We start from the raw sequence: 24,444 nt of genomic DNA, 5'->3' as shown, positions 1-24,444 counted from the left end.
AAAAAAGTATTTGTCTAAAATAATGTGTACTCTTATACTGTTTCACAATGAGGGACTTTGATCTTCAGCTGCGCTTAAAGAACAATGAAGGAAAAATCTAATACTCCTCATAGTTGCTACTCACAACCTACTAGGGAAAAAAATTAGTAGATCTCTTGCGTCAGTATTAGGATGTACAACTTATGTATGCACATCTAGCCATAGAATATAATTTATAGGACAAACATAAATGAGATTTTGAACCTCATCTTGATTTTATGAGATCTGTTTTGACCTTAATCTGTGACATGCTAATAGTGTGTTAATTAAAGTTTAACATGGCCTTCTCAAAAGTAGTTTAAACAAACTAGCCAGGCCAACCTCCACAACACTGGGAAAAAAACACAAATTATAATTTCAGGATTTGAATTCCTCCACCCCTGACCTTTGCTTTACAATACAGAGCTACCTGGCTAATTGCCTATAGTTTTCATGGTTTCTGTTCTGTTTTCTCCCAAAGAGCATTTTTAATAATCATTGTTAATGAACTTGAAACACACTGGGTAGTACACAAGCAATTCGCTTGTTAAATTGCAATAGTATTTATACTTAATGTATTATATCAACCAGGATTTTTTGTTTTAAGGAGAAAAGCTTCGTAAACTTCAGCTTGATGGCTTAGTCCTTAATAAAATTAAAAGGCATTCAATACCCGACTCTCATTTATGACACTGAAAATTCTTACCATAACCCCAAAAGGGTAACGTGGATCCTGAACAATTTATTTTGATGTTTTAGAGAGCAAAAGAAAATAGATTAGAACCACCAAGAGTGGATTTCCCCACAGGACCCCATCCCTGAGGCAGGCTGCGGCTGGGAGCCCACTGGCACCACTCGCCTCCCCGGGGGCCAGCTCCTGGAGTGGTCCAGGGGCAGGGAAATCTCTCATGGGAGGTACATCCTCAAATGTCATATTTAGGCCAAAGCAGAGAGAAAAAAGATTTTTGGTAAACCAGGGCATAAATGGTTAAGGAGGACAATTTAGTTTCTGCTCCAGATCTTGTTTAGGCAAGGGGAGTTGAAATACATCCTGTCCCACTCTTGTGTTCAGCCTGACATAGAGCTGCTGATCGGTAGCACTGATACACATAATTGTTGGCTTCGTACTGGTAGAAGCTATTTTTATTGGTAGCTATTTAGTTTTCAGCTATCAAAGCTTTTATAATCAAATCTCTTGGGAATGAACTGCTGTAGACATCTCCCACTAGCTGATTATTGGAGAACTGAGTGGAAAAGCAAGGGATTCCTCAAATCCTATGTGGTTCATGCCATTGAAGGAGGCTAAGAAACATTACAGCTTCTGGAGACAGTCTAAGTTGTAACATGCACAAAAATATACAGCAAATACTTTAAATATGATTCAACAGAATATATCGGTAGCCTTACCCATAAAAGTGTGTAAGAAGTCTTTCTCTAACACCCCAAGGTTTGCCTCAGCAAAATTTTTCAGTTCGCCTGGGTAAAGTGATTTTGCCCACTCCAAGATATCACATAGCTTCCACTAAAAATTCTTTTAGTAGGGATAATAGAAATGAAATTTCATTATTGGCAAGGCAAGAACACATTGTGCAAAGACAAAACAGGACTATTAGCTAAATCTCTTTGCCTCTTCTGCATTATGACAGATACTTTGCCATTTTAATCTAATCTACAAAATTGCTACCAATTACTATGTTCCTGACACATTTTAAAATTGTCTTAGTTCTTATAACTGGCCACAGATATTTATGGATATATTCCCTTGTGAACTGCATTGGGCCTCCTAACTGCTGGAACTGTTTAAATTTCCCTATTTTTTTCTCCCCCAATTTGTTACATTTTGCTGTTTTGTCTTTTTGCAGCCTTCATTTCCCTTCACAGGAAAAAAAAATATTTAGGGCATCTGAAAAGTCTTAGGAAACACCTCAAAGAACAGTTGCTTAAGTACTTTAACCCACTCAATTTACCCACAGTTTTCATTTCTGGGAAAACTATCCTATAAATTACCAAATACCTGCTTTTTTGAATATAACTGTAATCTCTTATGTACAGGACAAATGAAGTTATGTCATGTTTATGTATATCTAGACAATTAATCTTTCCTTCAATGATCAAATTAATTTCTCTGCAAAAAACAGAACTTTGGAATGTTATAACATCTTACATATTTGAAAAACAGCATGAGACCTTCAGGACGTGTTTAAACTGCATTCCCCCCACAGTAATACTGTTGTTTGTCCACACTGAAGACAGTCAGGAGGACTTAAAGTTTTTCACTTATTGTTTAATGTTATGGTTACTTACATGTTGACTAATGCTCCATTTAGTGGTTTGTGGCAGAGTCCCCTAGACACTTATTTCTGATCTTCAGGAATTCCTGACCCAGATTGAGATGCTCAGAAGTAGGCAGCGGTAATTTCACTTCAAGTAATGTGCCTCTTACTCTTCCTACCTTCAGCAATTATGTGATTCATCCCCCAGGTTTAGAGGCTTCAACTCTTGTGATGTTGATAAAGTAACTGTAAGCATGTAACTTTGCCTGACGTGAGCTGCGTGGTTCAGTTCAGCTCTCCCTCTGTTCTTGGGGCAGGTTGGCTGTTACACAATTGTACCTGACGAGACGTCCATCTTCCCTGGGCTTTCACTTTTAATGCACAAAACTCACTACGTACACTGCTTCAGTATGTGCAGATGAATAAACCAAAGAAAACCCACTGGCTAACAACCCCGCTCTGCTCTGAAATACAAAAGAAAGATTTCATAATTCCTGATGTAGCCTCCAACCTCAGTGTTACCAACGACCTAACACTAGAAGCAGCATTGCTGCTAATGTTATCTGCTACCAGAGCAGGGAGGAGACCAGGTTAGGTCTCCTTAAAAACGGCAGGAGCTGGGGCAGCCCGCGGTGGCAGGCAGGGCACAGAGGGAGGCCCAGCCTGGCAAGAGGGTCTCTGCGGCCCCGTGCAGAGAGAAATACCTGTACATACACGCGAGCTTAGAGATGCGCTGGGGCTGCCTAGTTGTACAGACTCAATTCCACTTAAACTCACTGCGTACGTAAGCTGACAACACGAACCAGCGCGGACCTGTGGAATTAGATGTTTTCACTGCGCAGAGGGAGCCGGGCGGCAGCTCAGGATTTCAGCTGCGAGGCCGAGGGTGGGGAAGCTGCGGCACGGTGGCGGTGGGAAGCTCAACCTCCTCGCCTGCTTCCTCAGCCTGGGTGCTGGCGCTCAGCCTGCGGGTCCTTTCCACTGCCCCAAGAGATCCTCTTACCCCGCTTCCCTGTATTTCCATTTTATATGGCATTTCAGCCTGACTTCCCTGGGAGGACAACTCAATTAAAAAGGGTTGATGGGGGTTGGGGTTTTCCTCTTCAAATCCTGGGCAATTCTGCACTCAGGAGAATATGGTACATTCAGCAATAGATGCTGAAATGTTTTTAAGAACACTATGAAGAAGGAAAGCTGAGGTAGACAGTAGAGTCTGCTGAAAAAAATATGAAAGTTCCAGTTTTCTTCTGTTCCCTGTCCTCCCCAAACCTCTGAAGCTTTCCATTTATACTGTAATTTGTAAAACGTTAATTGTTCATGTTACAAGATGAAGGGGACAGCGCCAAAACCTGTAATCTTGTATCACTGGATTTACCTATTCTTAGTAAGTCAAAGGATCCAGACAAATGCATTCCTCACGGGCAAATAACAGGTTCAAATGACGTAATTCCTTTTTCTATCAGCAACTGTCATAGAAATTCCTTATCTAATGCAATCAATACCAAAAATAAATACTCACATACACACACATAGTGAAATTGTCAAGGAAAATTCAGCTCAAATTTGAAATTATAAAAAAAAAAATCTGAAATGGAAAAATCAGATGCTGATTTATAATCTATGTATTTCAGAGAAAATTCACAATAGATTTCTTGTCCTGGATTCTTTTTCTGAAGGAAAATTATTTTAGAAAAGTTAAAGGGAAAATGTTGAAGCTGGGGATCAGATATCTGAGCACACAGATCTAACTGATGAATAGTTTAGCTATCTGCATGCTTTCAGAGCAGAACAATTTTGTTCTGACACATGCCAGCAAAACAGCAGAACAAATAAAGCCTTTCTGATGTACTGTGATGACAGGCCACCATGGAAAAGCAATGATTTCATAGTCTAGATGAAGATATTTTCACTGAGCTTCAGAAGTAGACTCATTATTACACGGGGAAGAAGAAAAATCAGGCCAGTACTTTGTTCTCTGAAGCTTGGTGTCAGGGTGACACAACCATAATTTCTCTAGATGAAGTCAGTACTGCTGTTTTGCGCTTTGTGGTAATTCTGTTCAGCTGAAGAAATCATTGATGCAAAGCTTCAAATCCAAGCAGATCTATGAGACCAGTTTACGTGTCAGTATTCAAAAATATCACAATATACCCAACTATTTTCTTCAGTTACAAGATTAATTTTTCTAGTTTATTAGAAGACAGATTTAGAATTGGCACCCTATAAAGTACCGTTAAAGTACACATTCAAACTGTGGACTCATTCCTATGGTAAAATGTAAGGTGCCTACTTGTTGGCAGTAATAAGTAAGTTAAACATTTAACATTACAAATGCAGGTGGTGAGTTGGATATTGAAACTATTTTCACTTTTGTGAAAAGCAACTAAAGAAGTTGGAAGATAATTTTCCATCTCTGTTCACAATTCTGCTAGTGTTAAGACAGAATTACTATAACTACAACAACGGACTTGGGGTTGGGATTTTTTTTTGGAGGGGGGTGGGCAAGAGGGATTGTCTGCAATTCTTCTCACCCTCTCACCCTGTGACTTCAAAAGTCTCCCTGACATGTAGTGGGAAGTGTCACAAGCAGGAGACGATCTTTACCCAATATTCATACTGATGAAGCTCCAGAGCACCACTAAATTACCCTTGGCAGCTTTTGCTCTTAACAGGAGCTCTTCTACTTTTCTTTTTCTTTTTTTTTTTTTTTTTTTTTTGCTAAAGTCTACCTCTAAATATTGTTGATAATATGCTAGTATGTAATAAAGTCTGCTAAGCTTTTGCATATAGAGAATGACCTTTTACTTTAAGGCCACAAAAGGAACAGGATATAATTATGTAAGCAAGCTGACTACCAATACTTTCCAAACACTGCCAGACTGTGTCAACACCATGATAGTCTTGAAATTTTAACTCATGACATTCAAGATTGTTTGGTGTATGTATTTTATGTGTTGCTTCTGTGCCATTTTGTTCAGTACAACTTGGTCTTCCTCTTCCTAAGATTTATGGCAATACAATCTGCATAACCTGTCCCATTGAAGGGAGGTAATTATCCCTCAAACTCCTTGCCGAAGAAATTTAACATCACCATGCTACTTAATACCAGAAGGCATTGATGATACTTTAACACCACAGAAGATACAAACACACTTGCCCACCTTTATTTCCAGACTTATTTTAAAACTATGCACACCTCATTATGCCTCATAACCCTTCCAGCACACCAATCCCCATCTTTTTAGCCTCTCCTTTTTCCACAGAATGCTTAGATTGCCTGAAATAGATGAAAGAGAAGTATGCGGTCACAGGATGATCTGTATTGTTTAAATACAAGGCAGAAAGTGTATCACAGCTGCCAGTTCCCAAGATACTGTTTCCATGGAGAATGATATGTACTGATGTCTAAAATAAAGGGGCATGAAAACCCAGAGGCAGCGAAGCAAGAAAATATACAGATAAGAGAAGAATTAGCTCTAGACTTAAGTGTGTTACAGAATCTCTTATGTGAAGCAGGTGTTTTACTCTAAGATCTGGTTAGTAAAGCCCTCAAGTCATATGAGTAAGTCTTCATCTGCCTTTTGAGGGTGTGCTTCACTGACAGTGACCTCAAAGGGAGCAGCAGTGCTAGTTCCAAAGATTTTCTAGCTTTAGTTTTACTGCATTAGCTACCACAGCACCCCAGTCTAAGTGTCAGAGATGCAAAGAAAAAAGAATGCCTGAAACTAAATTATGTAAGTACAATGAGGAATTATGCAAGTACATTGTCAAATTGTACTTCACAAATATGAGTTTTGACATCTTGTTTTTATTTGCTGCTCTCAATATGTAGAGATCATTACCATCTCCACAAAAGATAATGTCCACACCTTGAGTGAGCTTTACAAACTCTTCACAGAGATTCTGACATGGGAAACGTAGCTATACTATCACATATCACTACACATAGTGTATCATCACCAAAGAGTATCTCCAGCTGTAACAGCTAAAAGTCTCCATCAATAATGCTGAAACACATTTCACACAGTGTAAAAGGCATGAAATTTTTTTTTTTTGTTTTCACATCAAAATGCATCAAACCAACCACCCTAGAAGGATGCACGAAATACAGTCTACTTGTACTGCTCTGTCACCTGCCTTTCTTCAGTCTGACATCCTGTTGCTTCTTTCTTTAATGGGAAAAGCCCAATGACCCAGCTCAGGCAGCAGAAGTAAACTCAAGCATGGCTTTCTTGGCAGTGTTCAGTCATTTGCAAGATGTGGTTCTGGGATTCACCAGCCACTTTTTGTGGATTATCATAAGAGGACCCGGAAAAGAAGTTTCATACACACTGTAAAACAGTAATTTTCAGCATCATAATCTATGTCTGTTATCACTTTTTGTTTCCTTATGATCAGCAGCTTTTCTTCTAAATCTTGTTTCTTTTTTTAAAGCATTTTCTCCTAACAGTGATCACTACATATCTTCTGCCACTACATTCAGTTTACGCAACTCAAACTCTCATTAGTTCTGTGGTTTCTTCAAGATGTAGTTCAGTTGAAGAGAAATACAATAAATAGAAAGACACTTACTGTATTTTAGGAGTAGATACTAACATTTCCGTACACAACTAGCTCACAATCATGCAGGTATGTTTGTGTTTGTATTTGAGTTGTTTTCTCAGAACCTGTTAGACACTAAGCGAGCACTCCACTGCAGAGCTAGGCAGATGTTCCCAAAAACTGTCACTTCAAGTAAAAAACCCTAATATTCTCATTACAGAAATGTGTTTGAAGCTTAAGTGAGGAAAGTGCTAAAAGCCAGGTCAAGCTAATTCCTTATTAAGACCACAAAGAAGCAGAGAGGAGTGTGAGTCTGCAGTCGATGTGCAGCACTTCAGTTAGTATCTTAAACATGTCATCGGAAAATGCCATGTTTGTTACCAACAAAGGATGACTGTAAATAATTTGTTGCTTCAGCTGTTAAGGCTTTGGTTTTATTCTGGTTCTGCCCTTTCAATTCCTCTATCCCCTCCCCAGATATTGCTATTTTTATATATAGCCAACACTACCAGATGTCATGTCATCTGCCACCAATACACCATCACCCTTTTCTGATGAGGTTTATGCTACTTCTAATCTTTAGGTAATGTCTAAGGTTCCTGGCATTAGGCAAGCTAGGAAATAGAGAAAGAGGTGTTAAAAAAAAAAAGCCTGAACTAAGACTCCATAAATGTTTTTAGTTTACATGATACACTAAGCTAAATAAGCTAAGGGAAACCAAGCTATATACGCTGATCCACCCCCCCCAAAAGATAAATAAATAAAAAATACAAATTATTGAAAAGGATAGTGTTACCCTGTTATGGGACAGGATTTTGTATGTTTTTAACAATAGAAAACATATATCATTTGAAAGACTGATAAGGTTTGTGGAAGGTGGAAAAGGTGATTTGACGTTTTTCTTCTTTTTGCACTTTATCATGTGACTCCAGTGTTCTCAGTCCCAAAGAACAGTGTCTGTCAGAATAATATATATCACTGACAAAAAATGACATATAAACAAAAAAATGAAATATCAACAAGTCTGCAGATGGAAAGAGGAATTATGGAAAAATCTCTGGGCTGCAGAGGGATGCGTGAATAAAAACCCTTACAAGACACTTTTTTCAAATATTTATCCAATTACCAATGCGTAAATGACCGAATGAATGGCCCACTGGCTCAACATATAAAAATGATTCATTAAGACAATGATGCTTGAAGGGACAGGTTTATTACATCTCCTACACCTTTTAATTTCTGAGCCGGTGACCAAAGCAATAATGAAAACCTTAATCCAGAAAACATTTACAGCAAATTTAGTTTCAGGTTCTGAAATGAAAAACACAATGTATTTGTGCTGTTAATTAAAACACTGCTTGGTTCTCCTCCCTTCTCACATCCCAGGTGATCCTCTAACCTTGCAACGGCATTTTCCATACAGTAATGCTGAAAAAACTACACTAAACACAACATAATCCTAAATAATAATTCATTTTTAATTACATGGTATACAATACCTTGCAAACAAAAGACACTCATTAAGATTTACGGACAGGTGCTGTATTTTTTGGCAACTCTGGAACAAACCAGAAGAAAAAGCAACGAATTATTCTATAACCATGAGGGAAAAAAAACATCCATCTAAATGTAGAGGATTCATATGGCAAAACTTAAACTAAAGAAAAAATCCACACTTACAGCAGATTTTTTTTTTTAATTCTTAGTGCAAGAAACATAACCAAGTTAATCACAGAATCAGTACTAATTAAGAATATGGAAAATTCTCCTATACAGAGGTAGAGTCCAGTGCACAAGGCTAAAACGATATTCAATAGTCTAAACAAGACTGAGCCAGGTTTTACGGAATCCACTTTTTAAAGTATCAGACTGTATGTACATACATACAATAAATAGACTATACAATCTTTAAAGTAGTTTAATAAACTTCACAAAAATTATAGTAGATGCATTGAGATCTTTACATAATCCAAAGTTCATACCTCTATCACCCAGAAATGGATAAAACCAATATTCCTGATATCAAGTTACATGGAAAACAGTTTAGCAAAGTGTTGATAAATCAAAATATTTTACATATTTTTAAAGCCTAAATTTATGCTTATAAAGGATGAATTTCAAATGCTCTGAAAATGTTCCTTTTGATATTATCTGTAAAGAGGTTTCAAATGCTGTGATTTGCATTTGTATTGTTATAAAGACTTTCCTTACATTCCATGTTCAAGGGGAAAATGGACTTGGATACTCACAGTTCTGATGCATTGGCACAACAAGAAGTGATGAGAATTAGATTTTGAAGGCCCAAAGGACATCAGGAGAATTTATGGACAAAACCTTCATGTTTCAAACTACACAATCACATTAGAAAGTTAACAGAAAACTGTTTGGTATTACTACTTCAATCCTGTCAGTGCCTCTCTGCCTAGAGGCATCCGATTAGCATTACACTGGAAGTCAAGTGTGCATCTCTGGGCCTCTAGGTTTGCTACAAGCCCATAGGGCTTAATAAAACAAATATGGAATCTTTATGGTTTACCACAGTAGTGCATAAATCAGGGACGTCTGTTGCCATTCATTTCAGTGGTAGTCGCAAAGAAAGGATTTCAGGGAACTGAGAGTTTCCAGCTATATCTTTCTAAACTGCGCAAAAAAAAAAAAAAAAAAAAAAGGAAAACAAAAATCACCCTGGGGCATTATGAAGCAAATATACTTGTGCTGACAAGTTATTTTCTATAAAATGTTCTTACAAATTCCAAGGGGGCAACAGCCACAGTAAGAGGGAATTTGTAACTACAACAGAAGAGCGTAATAATCAGAGCTGGAAATTATGTTCACAGTTCGGTTACTTTTAATTTCTATAAGCACCTACACTGAAAAACACAAGGGTTTGTATTTTAGCTTCAAAATCGAATCTACTTGTGACAAATACCTTATTAAGATTTCCATTTTGCTCTTCTACAGGCCTTCTCACTGGAACTTTTTTTTTTCATTATTTTTTATTTTATACAAACAGACTCACTTTGATTTAAAGTAAACATATAAAAATTGAGAATATTGCTTGCAACAATGGACCTGGAGGTGAAGGAATGAACTAGTCAGGCCATACAAAAAAAAAAAATCTCCCTCAAAATTAATTCTGCTAAACATCTAATGCTATGAAAATCTGCAAAAAGGATCACAAGATCTGTTGCAAATTTCAGAGATTTGGCCCAAGTCTTATCATCATCATCTGAATACTTTAGCAACTGTATCTTTATACTAAGGAAAAGTAAATGATTCCAAGAACTCAGGAAGGCACACGCACTCAAGTATACTATAAATAAAACACACGATGAAATTACGAAGATCTGATCCCTGTACACACTTTTGGTTCAGCACTATGGTCAAGTTCTCTCTTTTGAAATACAATAAAAGGCATACAAGAAATATAACATATGCATAATAATTACGAAGAATAATGCTAATAAGACAGCTTACAGAGAAAAGTGCAGTGAAAAAACCCAATGCTATTTATTTAGGGGCTTGTGCTACTGTAAATACAGACTTTGCATTTGCTGCTGTGCAAGGGGAAGAATTTATCCTGGGAAGCAGCAATGAGGAATGCAAAAAAAACCAACAACAACAACAAAAAGATATTGAGAAACCTTTAAGATGGAACTCTCCCAACTTCATTCCTCTAGTGGCCAGTCATCTGACTATATGGTTTGTTCTCATGCTGCCATTTCTCTTCATAAGTACAGCATATTAGAAAATGGCACAGTTCTTAACTATTTTTCTGCCTCTACTTCATGTTTTTGTTTCTTCTTCCAAGCACCTGATTTGCTGTTTCCTCATAAAAAGGGTAAAGCTGTTAGCAAAAGTGAGAAAAAAATTGATGCCCATCTTCTCTCCCAAACAGCGATTTCTCCATTTCTCATTCCACTAGGTATTTTACTTGTGTGCTACACAATGGGGAGGCACTGTAAAGGCAGCTTGACAGATTTAAAAATAAAAAAATCAAAAGTCTTTTTCTTTAGCCCCCCGCCCCCAGCCCACTCCCCAAAAAAATGGATGGATGAAACAGTATGTCCGTAGGAATATTCCAGTCTCCTCTGTTAGGAGATAATAGCAGGGGACCATCTAACCACAGTCAGATTGTCAGCACTGACTGACCGTTTCTTTGCAGCTTTCCTGAAGTCCTTATATTTATCTTCACACAAGCGGGAAATGGCCTGCAAGACAAAAGAAGAAAAAAAACCTCAATTGTACAGACCACAGTTGTACAGGTAAAATAAAACTAAACACAGATTTCTACATATAGGTGGAATTACAAAGTCACTTCATTAAGCAAAACATGTGAAGAGCTTCTCCCCAAATCCTCTTTCTCATTTCATTAATCTTAAAAGAAATAAACACACTGACGTTGCACTGCCTACCACAACTACTTCTGAAGGACCCAATGAGCATATTCCAAGACTTTTCTTTACTGGTTAACCATCACCAATCTCATAAAGGTAGTTGAAAATGGTTACTCACAGCTATATGGTAACTCAAATATAGAACTTTATTGGTGAAGAACTGTGGAAAACTTAATAAAACAATTCTAGAAACTGTAAGTATATTTGGAGAATTTATGAAGAGATGGGTTTTAATGTTTTTATTTCCTAAAAAGTCTTGTAGTAATTATATTTTTCTCTAATGATAAATGGTCTGGCAGAATACTCGCCCTGCTTTGCTTACAGAGCTGATGTTTACTTGCCTTTCAGAAGGAGATGGTGATTTCTACGTGATCAGGCTATCTTATATGGTGCCAGTGGGAAACATAACTCATATTCAGAATAATTTAATATGCATTAAAGATACACAGAAATGTTAAAACCCTTTTAAAGAAAGACAAACATTATCCAAATGTCGACTCCTATTATACTACATGGGAGTTAACGTTTTATGTTTCTTCTACTGTTTTTAGCCAAGTTTAAAACAAGTCTTTATTATGGACTTCATATTCACAGATATACTGTGTCCTAAAATGGCATGTCTATTAGAGTTCATGTGCTTGGGACAGGCTGTGGTTGGCATCAATAGGGATATTAACCCTGGCGATCAAATATGCAGAACTGCAGAGAAAGCTCACTGCAAGGAGTACTCAAGGTCAAATCAAAAAGTAAGATGAACATAAACAGTATTTTTATTTACTCAGGAACGCTTTTAAGTGGTGTCTTATGATAGGATGTTTATTGAAAAGTACTGTACAAACAATACCAGTACAAGTGTTTGATTATAAAACAAGGCAATAGAAATAAACAGCGTGACTCCACTGATCATAATTTTCTTTCTTGATCTTTACTTCTAGTTGTAGCAGTGAAGAGTTCTTTAATTTTAATAGTCCTGCAAAGAACAGAGGCGGGTATGACAGAAGCACAAAACTTGTATATCTGAGAGGAAGTTCACCTAACACTTTTGTGAAACCAGCCACATAACATGGTTAAATTAAAAAAAATAAAATCAACACAAAACTAACTACCACCACCAAGAAACCAGTTGTGACTTTTTAGTTGGAAACTGAATTTCCTTTTGTTAAGAACATTCTTGAACAGTTTTCTTTCTTGGTGCACATGAAAGGAACAACAGAATAAAATAATACAAATACTCTTGTTACTTAGTAGACCATAACTTAACTCACTTAAAAATGCTTAATGACATTTCATTTAATTTAACCGGGAACTCAATGGACTAAGAAAGTTTATGCAATTCAACCGGATTTAAAATCCAAAGATGAAAAATGTTTAATCATGAAATAACGTGCCAAGGCATGGCTTGGCAAATAGGTGTACTGAGCTGGAGCTCGGCTTCTTTCAGTGGTCAAATCAGGCTATTACCTTAGCCATCAAACAGCCAGAGAAGGTAATCACTTCAAGATTGCCTGCTTCATAGAAAAATTTCTCTTCTGGCACTTCGTCAGACAAAATGAAATTTTGCTTGGAAGTGGCACTTAATATTTGGCATCTCTAGCCTCTGGTGATTAATCATATGCATAAGAAACACACTGACTGTGGTTTAAAGCAATCCTGTATCTAAAGATGCCTCTTCATTTGCAAATAATTTACAGAAGTGACATTTGGAGCCTATTTGGCAAGTTAGTCAGTCAACTTTAGCACAACATATGGGGAAACAAGACAAAAGCAGAAAATTGTAAATATTTATTATTGTCCTTCAGTTAAAATAAATCCAAATAGCTTATAACCACCTGTCATCCGATACTTCTGTTGCTTTTATTGCAAGAAAAAGAAACTAATTTTTGACAGCTGCAAGGAACTGTTTCTCACATGAAATAAAAATATTCTTAAAAACAGCAACACTATTGAATCGTGAAATTTTGTTGGACTTGATTGTGATATCTGTGATCAGCTGGAAAAATGCACACATATATATTCTTCTGTTATATATATGCATACATAACTAAAAGTCAGTTTCTCTGTTGAGTTATATGATTCTAGATGAGACTTTGTCACTAGTGAAGGGGGCAGGTAAGGAGAAATGAGGGGGAAGGCAGCAGTAGAATAAATTTTGGCTGCATACATGTGTTTGAGCAGGGTAGGAAAGCAGCAGGGCTGGCTGTTGTGCATTCCCAGCCATGAAGCAAAGGCACACACCTGTGAGTGTCCCCAGAAAATGGACAAACCAAAGAGAACTTAGCAGGGACAGTCTGGAAGGGTTATATATAAGGAAAACGTTAAAAAAATATCACTAGAACAACTAGAAGTTGTGATGATGGGAGTTCTCCTTAATTTATGGAGAATGAAAAGAAGAGCAACCAGTCACTCCTGATAAAAGAGCAGGGGAGTTTTGCCCTCCCTTTGCTTCTTGGCTAAGAGGGTTCTGAACATACAAAACACGCAGGATTGCAATCAGTCACTGCGACAGTGGGAAGCTGGAGGGATATAAAGACGCTTCTCTACTTGTAACTTACACATTTTTCTCCTCTGTGTTGCCTGTTTGATCTATGGGACTGTACTTCTTTAGGGTCAAGAAAACATAGCATGTAGTTCAAAGGACTTGAACTGTGTGCCCAAGAACTATCCCAACAATAAAAAGCACAGGCAACATACAGTCAGTTAAACTGGGAGTACACTAACAAATGATCTTACAAAATCTAGCCTTGAATCAAGCACAGTGCCAAGATCACAAGCAGAAACAAGGTAGGCACATTTTGTGGATTTACCCCAAGGAGCAGAATTTGACTCATGTTTATCTCAGTACATGGGAGAATAACCAGGTGCGAAAGTAGTAAATTAGAAAATAGTGGATTAATGTTGGATATCCAACAACCTTCTTGGCAGAAAAATTTCCCATATTAAAAAATAGTTCTCAGGAGAAGCAAAGGAAGCCTTGACATTTGACATAATTAAAAGGAAGGAATAAACACACTACAACATATGCTAGTTGGAACAAACAGCATCAGCAGGTGGACAGACCGGATGATCTAATGAAAGGTTATTTGCCATTTTTAACTCGCATGATTCCACACAATGGGAAAAAGAGAGAGGTCTCATAAAAATGGTTTCTGGCTACTAGGTGGACTGGTATAACAAATTTAGGACACTTTTTGGCCACAGGCTGATGAAAAGCAAGAAAAAACTACTTTCATTTAGTCATTTAGAAGACAAAGCTGCTTCTTAAGTGACAATTGTGGGAACGTTATATAAGGAAAAACATCCGCTCCAGATGCTCCAGAAAACAATGTAATTTTTAACAAGTACTATAACCTCTTCTAACACCTCTATGCTGATGGATCTTGTCCAGCATTTCCATTTGATGCAGAACAGTATTTACTAGCCTTACCCTTGGTCTTCCTGTGTGTTTTCTTTTAATCACAGGTATAACAACCTCATGATATTTGCAGAAATAGCAAGGCAGATTCTGCCATGCCAGATCTAATACTCCTGCTTCAGATATATAAAATAGCTTGAAAATGCAAATGTAGAAAAATTGTGTTATAATATAGCCATCTTTCTGTGCAAGACCTTTCATGATCTCATTTGTCAGTGAGTAAGTTGGTTTATATTTTAGGACTGGGCAAGGTCCTTTCAGTTTACCAGGCAAGGCAAATCCTTCCACAGCATATGTACATTTGCTATCAGTCTGCTGTCTTTCATCACAGACTGCAGCTTTTCTCTCAATATCAAAAATATCACAGCCTGCGTGGTACTATATCTACTCCACTTGACAATCCAGGCAACTGTTTTAAAAACAGAGAACTCTGGGCTGAACAGCACATGAGAGACCTAGAAAAGTGCTGCAAATGCATTTTGATAACTCTTGGCAAGCGAAGTGCTTAACTGTGCTCAAGGAACTAGGCTATAAATTATGCTGTCAACTAGTTCCAAGGGCACACTAATGACAACCAAGTATTGCCAGAGAACAAGTCAGTTCCCATCATGTTCCTTCTTTCTGGCCACAGAACAGAGGCAACGAGCTGGTAGACCAAGTAGGTTTCACAGCAGATATTCTTCCTCTTTCCTGAAGACATCCTCTTTGGCTAGCAGGGTTACTTTACAGCCAACTTCTGCTAGCAGCACTAAGCATCCCCAACACAGGAAAACTTTAAATAATGTGTATTCATTGGAAAAAATATTCCATTATTTCTCTCTAAATATGCCTTCTCTTTAGTTAGTACAGAAGAACCACCAGTATTCTCTGGATATTTACATAATTTCCTATTTTCTTTTCTTCTAAGGTTTTAGGAGCTATCCTTGTTACTTTAATTTGCTACCCACTGTTATACATTATGTGTGATATAGACTGATAATGTTGGGAGACATGGTGTACTCAGTTATCTTCAAAAAGTAATCCACTCAGTTTTAACACGTGTAATAGCACTTATTATCAAGACCTGCCATCTAATAACTTAGTAAACCACCTCTTTTCATTTAAAATTACAATCCCAATGAATTTGAATTTTTTAAAAATTTGACTTTGAAAATACAACTTTAGTGAAATCTGCTTTGATTCTTTCTCCACCACTTTCTGTTCCCATTACAGTCACAAACAAGTCAATTAACCTTCCCACGCACCAATTCTCCCGACAAAAACATGTATAGTGCTGCCTGCCTGCTTTACAGGAGCACTAGGAGTTTCAGAACATGCAAAACTCACTATAACCCACAGGCAATCTCCAGTGCAAAGCTGTTATATAAATGCAGACGTGTGATGTTAAAGCAATTAGCATCTAACAACACATTTCAAAATTAGTATCAAAATGTGTACAGAGTCATGCAATAATGTCCTTATTTGAAAAACTTCGTATCAGAAAGCTCAGGAAAAATAGATTCTAGCCTTGCAAAGTGCACACACTTGTCTGATGACTTTAAATTCCTCCTGTGTCTGTGTGAATTCATAGTGCCCTGCATTTCACAGGTCCAGACTATCCAACATAGTGCTAGAAAGCACATGGTATATTCAGGTCTCATAAGCATTCATGATTTATTCACTGAAGATGTGTGCTCATTTCTGATTTTTTATTACTGTGAAAAATGCCATGGGAGATAACAGACTTGGATCCACGTGAAGTGGAGAAGTAGCAGATAACAGGCACATGGAATAGTTATTTTCAGCAATACTTTTTAATATTCTGTCCTTTAAGGTGGATAATCAGTTTTAAGAAGCCAAATGAACACACAAACCCAGACTGTGAACAGAGTCATAGTAAAACTTGTGGGTACTTTTAAAGAACCAATTCAGACAACTGGAACTGAAAAATAAATGGAAAGCAGAACAAGTTATGAAGCAAATCAGGCCAAAAAATTGTCCCCACATCCATGAATAACCAAAGCACAAACAAAACAGTTTTGAAAATTGGGGCATATGATATTCTAATGCCCCATGGGAATATAAGGGAAGAGGCTGGAGAAGAAAGAAATAATGCAAAAATTCCAAATTCCCGTATATATTCAACTCCGCACACTCTAAAAAGAAAGTGTCTTACCTCAAGTTTATACGCCCTGTCCCTGCTGAGGGGCTCCAAAGGAAAACTCAGGTTATTCGCTTCTGCCAGGGAACGCAAATCAAAATAATACTTGGCATAAACACTGGAGGGAACATTAATATTGAACTGCAAGAGCTCAAGAAACTGGCGTTCCAGCTCATTCCTGTAGAAAGAAGATAAATGTGAAAACATACTTCAAACTGTGCATTCTGAATGCAATTTACTTTAAATTGCAAATGGTATAAACCAAGTTAATTTCTTATTCTTGCTGGATGAAATTATCATAGCCGAATGTTATCCTAGTCTACGAAATTCTATCAGCATACGTACACCAATGAGGCATATGAAAGATGCTGCACCTTGCAGTTGCTACTGCAATGCCAATCAAATCCAGTCACAAACTTTTGCTAGTGGAAGGGCACCTTTATCAGTTTAGTTAATACTATCTGGGAAAGAAAAGGTAGCAGGAAAAAAAAATTCTTGTCATTTCTGCTATACCTCCACTAGGTGGGTCTGCACACACAGCTGTGCAAACACAAAATGCAGACATGTTCTAAACGTCAGACATATCTCATAAATGCTGCAAATTACTCTAACACCTTAATTACTAAAGAACTTATTTACTCACTTCAGCCTTTCATAACTAATCACTTAGAACTGGCCATGGGAAACATGAATTTTTCAGCAAACTGTCTTTTCTTTATGAACAGAATGAAGCAATTTTTCCCTATGACATTCACAGTGGTGACCATTTGTTTTTCAGCACCTAAACCAAACACGTTTATTAAAATACCCAATAGGAACAGAGGTCCTGTTTGAGCTCTCACTCCATGAAAACTGGTATAACATTACATTATTACCTACACCAGTACACTAAGAAGCATGTTAAGGAATAATCAAATCAACAAAATTAAGGACTGGAAATTTTCATAAATTGCATATTAACTAGACATCCTACATAATACTTATGCAGGGACATATGACATTCAAAACAGTGATTTCAAGCTATGAGAAATATAAAGATAAATGGGTAGTAAAAGCTGTACATGTTTGCTGAAGAGTATAGGGACTGAACAGCTGTGTTACCATTTATTGACTATGATATTGCATTTAAGCTACATTTTGACTGCATCATAAGTGTGCAAGGAATGTGCAAGGCAGTTTTCAATAGAAGAGGAAGGATCTGAGGATAAAAAGTACTGGTATATTAGGTTTTCAACACTGAATGATTTTTCTTCTTCTCACTCTTTATGCTTTCATCATAATCACCGTATTTCCTTACATTCACTCACACTCTGCCGAAATTCTCCGTTTATATAATGATAAATATTAATTAACACTAAAAGACTATCTAAAAGTTGGATATGGACTCTTTGGCATGAATTTACACTGTTGAAGATTCTAGTTTTTAAAAAAAAACTAATGAAAAAACCTACATTTTAAGACTTCTATCAATTGAGAAGATTATTTCTAAATGTCCTTTTATACTGCTGAGATTTTACTTTCTGCAAGCTAAGTCTAAAGGTCTGTGTTAATGGATAATATAAAGCCTATTTTAATGGAGAAAGACATTGGCTATGCCTCTTTTGAAGAGCATCCCCAAATCTTTACAAAGAGTACACAGCCTCAGATTCTTACTATCCACTAGCTCCCAGATTTGAAAGTTAGATCAGTAGACTGACTACAGCTGAGAAAGAACAAAAAAGTACAGGTATTTCTTGTTCACACTGATACAATTTAACTAATCAGCACACTCTTCTTCCCCCCATATATCTATATTTGACTGCTTTAGCATATGCTTTCCTGTGGCCACTCCTCAAATTCACACAGAAATTCAAGGTAATGCTACATGCATGACTACAGTTACATACTGCACTTCAGTCCTCCCAAGTCCTCTATTAGCTTTCAGGCACAGATCAATGTACTGCTGGTGACTTATAAAATACTGAAAGGTCTGCATCATGTTTTGCAGGATACACTTACGATGAATGATTCATAGCAGTTGAAGATTTTGACCTACAGTTTTTCTGCCTTGTTAATGAAAACAATGAAAGCCCCCATCTAGCATAAAGCTGGACACTTCAAAATCATGATACTGTACTGTCCCAACTATCTGAAAAATAAGAAAGAAAAAAAAAAAAAAAAATCTACTACACTAAGGATAGGAGGAAAAAAAAAAAATGGAACGTCTGGCAGCAGGAATATAAACATCAGGTCAGCAAACACCAAAATCTTTTCCAGAGGATTCACAAGGAGCCTCAAACACAAAGCCCATGAGCCAGATCATCAAGTACCATATTAAGACCACAGTTTTCCTAAAGGCTTCTGTTTTTGCAGTTTGTGAGAACCCTAATATCTTTAAGAAAAGGTTAAGAAGCTAAAAACTTTGAGGACAAGGACTCATCACAGTTTGGCTTAGGGAATACGCAGTGCACGAAGAGGGACGATGTTAGCATGGGAGCACACATCTGCCATGTGAGTAACGGTGTTATATAGTTCAAGTGCAACTTCTAACACTAGCACCATTGCATGTGTTTGTCAAAAACAATAACCATTCTTTTTGTTTCCTTTCACACCATCACAGTATGCCTCATCACCTGCCTTCAAAAAAAGCACTGAGAATCAGCAATTTCAAAACTCATATTTATAACCATCCCTCATTAATACTGTCATACGGCACAGCCAAACCTGTCAGTCTGCTTCAAGCTGTTCAGCACTCTACTTCAGCTCATGTCCCAGCTTCAGAAATACTGTAAAAGCTCCCAGATTTGCCTTGGAGGAGGAGTGAATGAAGGGAGGCTCTTAATGCCACTGAATACCCCAAAGCATGAGAAAAGGATCAAGTAAAAAGTAGCTTAGCAAAGTCATTCAGGAAACACTTAAAACAGTCAAGGAAGCATTATCAAATTGTTCAGTATGGAATAATATCACACACAGAAATGTGAAGGGCATAATTTTGTCCCCCTTATTGTTCCCCCTAACCCTTGCTTTTATGTCAGAAATCTCATTCTGTCTGGGTTATGTTGGAAAAGAAATATCATCAGCCATCCTTAAAGTAGCTTACATCTTTTAAAACAGATACTGAAATGACATTATGTGGTATTTCCCACCTGTATTTTGAAATGAGAGTTTTCCCCAAAGTAAAGGAAGTACCTACAGCATACCACAGCAATGCAAGCTTTGTGGTTTTCATTTTGACTCTGGGAAAAAACCCACCTTATTACAAATTGCTTATTAACACAAGATTCAGATATAACTTTTCTACTATTTGATCAATGACAGCTACCCACAATTTATATGTCTTATCTAGCAGCGTATGAGCACTATTAATTTAAAGCAATCAGCTGACTCCTAACATTCAACCTTTCCCTTACAGATCTTTTTTAGACCAGCTATAAATCTGACAACGAACTATTAAGAAACTAACTTAGGGCTGCTTTAGCAAAAATGCTTAGCCTTTCACTGCTCTGAGATTGCAAACTGAGATTCAAAAAACATTCTGTCTGTATAAACATTTCTTCTCATCTACTGCCCTCCTTCCCTCCTCCCAGAGTGGTTATCCACAACTAACTCTTCAGCAGCTGCGCTCCCCCTTAAGTGAGTTAAAGCAGAGACAAGTTTATATATTCATTACAAATACTTATCTCTGCTTAAAAGAGCTCTGAAACACGCAGTTTCTGCACTAAAACATCTTTTTAATATTTTTATTGTTATTAGTTCTTACAAAAAAAAGGGGTGCACCAGTAGACTGTAAGTGTCACCCTCCAAGCGCAGGAGCCGCAATGGCCTGTGGAGGCAGCCGCCCCCCCGGCCCCCTCCCAGTGCCCATTCCAACTGCAGCCCTTCCCGTACCTCGGGAAGGGCGAGTGGTAAGTGACACAGCCCTGAACATAGAGAGGATACAAACCTCAGGCACTTCGGCCAATATATAGAGTACCTGCTAACCAGTCAAACAAAAAAAAGGGCTAGACTATTTAGCGAAATGAGCATTCATTTTAGTATTTGCAAACATTAAGATTTAAATTGTTTTTATTCTTATTACAGTTCTTTTTATTACTGTTGGAATATACTCTTAATGTGACTCAGGAGTATCCAGACACATATCACAACTCTATGCTGTTACAATATGAACTTTTTAAGAATGCCATCAGATTAAAAAAATGGAAAAATGGAAATTTATCTCTGCAAGTTGAAATACTAGATTTTTAACATGGAAACAAACTCAGCAGGATACGGGGGGGGGGGGGGGGAAAGGCAAATAAAAAACAAAAACAAAACAAAAAAAAGCCAAACCCAAAAGCACTAATTTTGTATAATGGCAATAAATAAGTGGGTGATCATCTAAGTGTCATTAGGATCACAACAATTTTTTTTCCTGTCTTACATGTTGGTCTACTGTCTGTATGAAGAACTAGCACAACAGAAAATGTTGCTGAAGTGAATACATGTAGGCTTATTGGATGTGAGAGTTTCTGTCAAGTCATACATTTAAATATTCTGGAGGTCTGTTTTCATCACCGTGCATGAACATCCAGTGGTAAAATACATTTCAACCAGAAAAAAAAAAAAATCATGTTTTCTATGTAAGCAACTGTCAAGTAGATCTTATGCCATCTATCAGCATCCACCATGTTTAGACACAACACAGATATACAAACTTCTTATAATTTATGAGAGAACTTCCCGTCCCCCTCATAAATACAGATCTGGGCATTCATTGACAGATAAACATACTGCACTCACATGTCTTCAACCGTGATATCTTTCAGGATCTGGCAGTAATCCACGTTCCACACTGCCTGGTCATCCCAAACTTTGGATGCCAGTAGAATTGCACCCAGTACAATTCGCTTCCAGTTTGCTGGACAAATATCTATCTCCGCATAAGTTAAAAGTCTTTCAAGATATACCTGTGGAAACACATGAAAATCAAGACTTAATCTATTTTGCTATTAAGTAGAAATTAAAAAGCAAACTATTCTCACAAACCCATTACAGAAATTTTAAAAAAGTAATCTGCTGTCAAGAAAATTCTTTTATAAAAGCTGTAGGTTAAAATACATACATTTATGCCAAGCTCAAAACTAGGTGTGATAAATTTATATTTTAGTTGGCCTTTGCCTTCTGATCATATCACCAGAAACAAAACCGTTATTCTTCTATCTGTAATTGTTGGTAATACAGTCACAAGTTGGAATTAATTAAAATGATAGCTTCAATAATTAACGTAATAATGTAAATAAATAAAATGCTAATTACTAATGAGGAAGGAAAGGGTATGCCACCAATAATAGTTACTAGCTGTCATACAAACATCTACAGTTGTAATTTACTGGCAATCAGATATCAGACATGGCATCACGTCATGCCAGGCCCCTCTAGTGAGCCTGTGTGAAGAGGTTCTATAAGCATCTATAGGAGGAACAGAAATAACCACAGAAATTACCACAGAAATAACGAGCTGAACAGAGAGGAAAAGTACAAGCTAAGAATGTAATTCATAACACTATCCTCTGGACCGGTAAGCTCTGGAGATGAGTAACACTAATCCTGTTGGTCCCACAAGAACTGACAAACTCAGGACACCACAGCCTGGCCCAACCTGCCCAAGGCCACCAACACATAGAACCATATAGCTTGTACAAACCTGAGCTCATCCAAGAGGGTGGTGGGTACTATTTACAAAGACTACAGGATTATATACATGTATCTGATGAAACAAGGGACCCTGGAGGGACTTTCTGAACATCTACCAAAATCTGTGGGGGGTGAGAAGGCACAGTATGACCCTCTGTTTCCAAACGCAGGGCTAGGTTAGCCCTGCCAACTGATGCTCCAGCCAGGGTACTATGGGTGAGTAAGGGAGGGATCAACATGCTGTGAGAACAGTTACCTGCTGTCAATAACAGAAGCTGAATTACATTAATAACAACAGATTGATAAAACATATTCTAAGAAACACTGGTTGTGGGTGATCTGTGTGCCCCCCTACTCTATTCCTTGTTAGGGACAAAGAAATTACTACAATTATGAATATTTACATGTGAGGTGAACAATATTACTGAAGACTTCTGCAATCCACAACATTTAAACAGTTTATATACTAGCTGAGAAGACACATAATAAATCTCCTGCAGTCTGACTAATTTAATATTTATTAGCACCTAATTGAATAATACTCAGAGAATAGCTAATGTATCAAAAATTCAACATAGGATACATGCTGGTAAGGATTTCGGGGGAAAGGGAAAGGAGGGACATAGGGAGAAAACTTTAAAACCTGTAACAGCTCACTTGTGATGTTCTATAACGATGCACACTCATACCATCACAGAGAGAATGTCAGTGCTTCTGGAAAGGTCTAGCATTAGTAGAAAATACTGCATACTTAAAAAATAATAATTCATATATTTTGAAGCTTGTGTATTTTAAGAGTCTCCAATAATTGTACAAGTAATTAAAGCTTGGCAACAAGATCACTGAAAACAGTAGACAGCTGTTGTATAATTTAAAGGGTTTTTTTAAAATATATATTTTATGACAAGATATTAAATATCTGAATACACGTACACAGATATTCAGCTCACAAAATGAACTGCCTCACACACTCTGCAGTATAAATGGCATACTGAGCAAGAAAATAATGGGAAAACACACAATATTAGACAACTTCTGCTCAAAATGACCACCACGAAGTGTAAGTTCCTTACTTCCTACTCTTACTAAAGGAAAATAAAACTCAAGTTACAGTGTCTGTAATGGTCACTAATACAGTCATACTACAATGAATTAATGTGTAAAAAGTATGAAATTTTCTCTCTCGAACAGGCTACCTCTCCCAAGACACAGATTTCTCAGTCCACTGTGAGGTTGTTTCAAACAGGTTTCACTGCAGTCTTCTGGCAATGATTTAAGGTAAGTCAGATGCAGTCATTTATTAAGTTAGTAAATTCTGCTCTGATTCAGAAACAAAATTTTTTACTGCCTTCACTAGCATGAAAGAAGAGAATTTGTTCTGCAGTTTCATTTCTCACCTGTGGAACTGCTTGCTGTGCATGAAGAAGCAGAACTTGAAACTGGAAGTGCTTCAACATGACAAAACAGACACATTTACTACAACCAACAATTAGTCCTGATACACTACTCTATAAAAATACAGATTTGCACACAAAGAATAACCTATTCTTCGTATTTTTAAATAGAATTTATAATACGCTCTTCACTGTATTGTGATAAAAAGCAATTAAGTGGTTATTTAGGTTGCTAGTACTCTTACAAGAGTCTATATCAACTGACAGAAACTAGCAGGAGATTTTATGAAATACTCTGATGAAAGTACAATATACATGCAAAATATTATACCTACCTGAAAGGCTGCATCTTTTATAAAAAGAGAACACTGCTTGGGATTCTGAAGGACCAGCATTTTGGTTTAGATTTTAAATACCTAAAGATATTCTTCTACAGATAGCGAAAGAAATTTATATCTGCTCTAACAGAACAAATACATGGCTGCGAAGAAAACTGAAAACATTCCTTTAAGATAAATGTTTTAAAATAATGTTGAAGTTTTTTACTTAGCAATTTAAAACTTTTTTTTTTAGAGGGATTATGACTGATTTATAGATAATTACTAAAACCCACAAA

The 24,444-nt window shown here is 37.1% G+C and overlaps 1 protein-coding gene across 6 annotated transcripts in view; it reads right to left on the bottom strand.

The window, feature by feature from the left end:
• Positions 1-8,027: 8,027 nt before the first annotated feature.
• CCNY (cyclin Y) overlaps positions 8,028-24,444 on the bottom strand; it is a 126,410-nt gene continuing 109,993 nt past the window's right edge. For 5 of the 6 annotated variants that reach the window (XM_042802103.1, XM_032982679.2, XM_032982681.2 and 2 more), the window contains 3 exons: positions 21,541-21,707; positions 16,798-16,960; positions 8,028-11,044 (listed from right to left, as the gene is read on the bottom strand). In XM_042802103.1, the coding sequence (XP_042658037.1) occupies positions 10,928-11,044; positions 16,798-16,960; positions 21,541-21,707 (447 nt within the window). In that variant the 3' untranslated portion in view covers positions 8,028-10,927. The remainder of the gene's footprint in view (positions 11,045-16,797; positions 16,961-21,540; positions 21,708-24,444) is intronic. The other variant, XM_032982682.2, reaches the window with a different exon arrangement.

This window comes from Tyto alba, unplaced genomic scaffold (genome assembly GCF_018691265.1).
Source record: "Tyto alba isolate M040663 unplaced genomic scaffold, T.alba_DEE_v4.0 Super-Scaffold_38, whole genome shotgun sequence".
Lineage (NCBI taxonomy): Eukaryota > Metazoa > Chordata > Aves > Strigiformes > Tytonidae > Tyto > Tyto alba.
The sequence above is the reverse complement of the archived record's forward strand: the minus strand, read 5'-3'. Positions and strand labels throughout refer to the sequence as shown.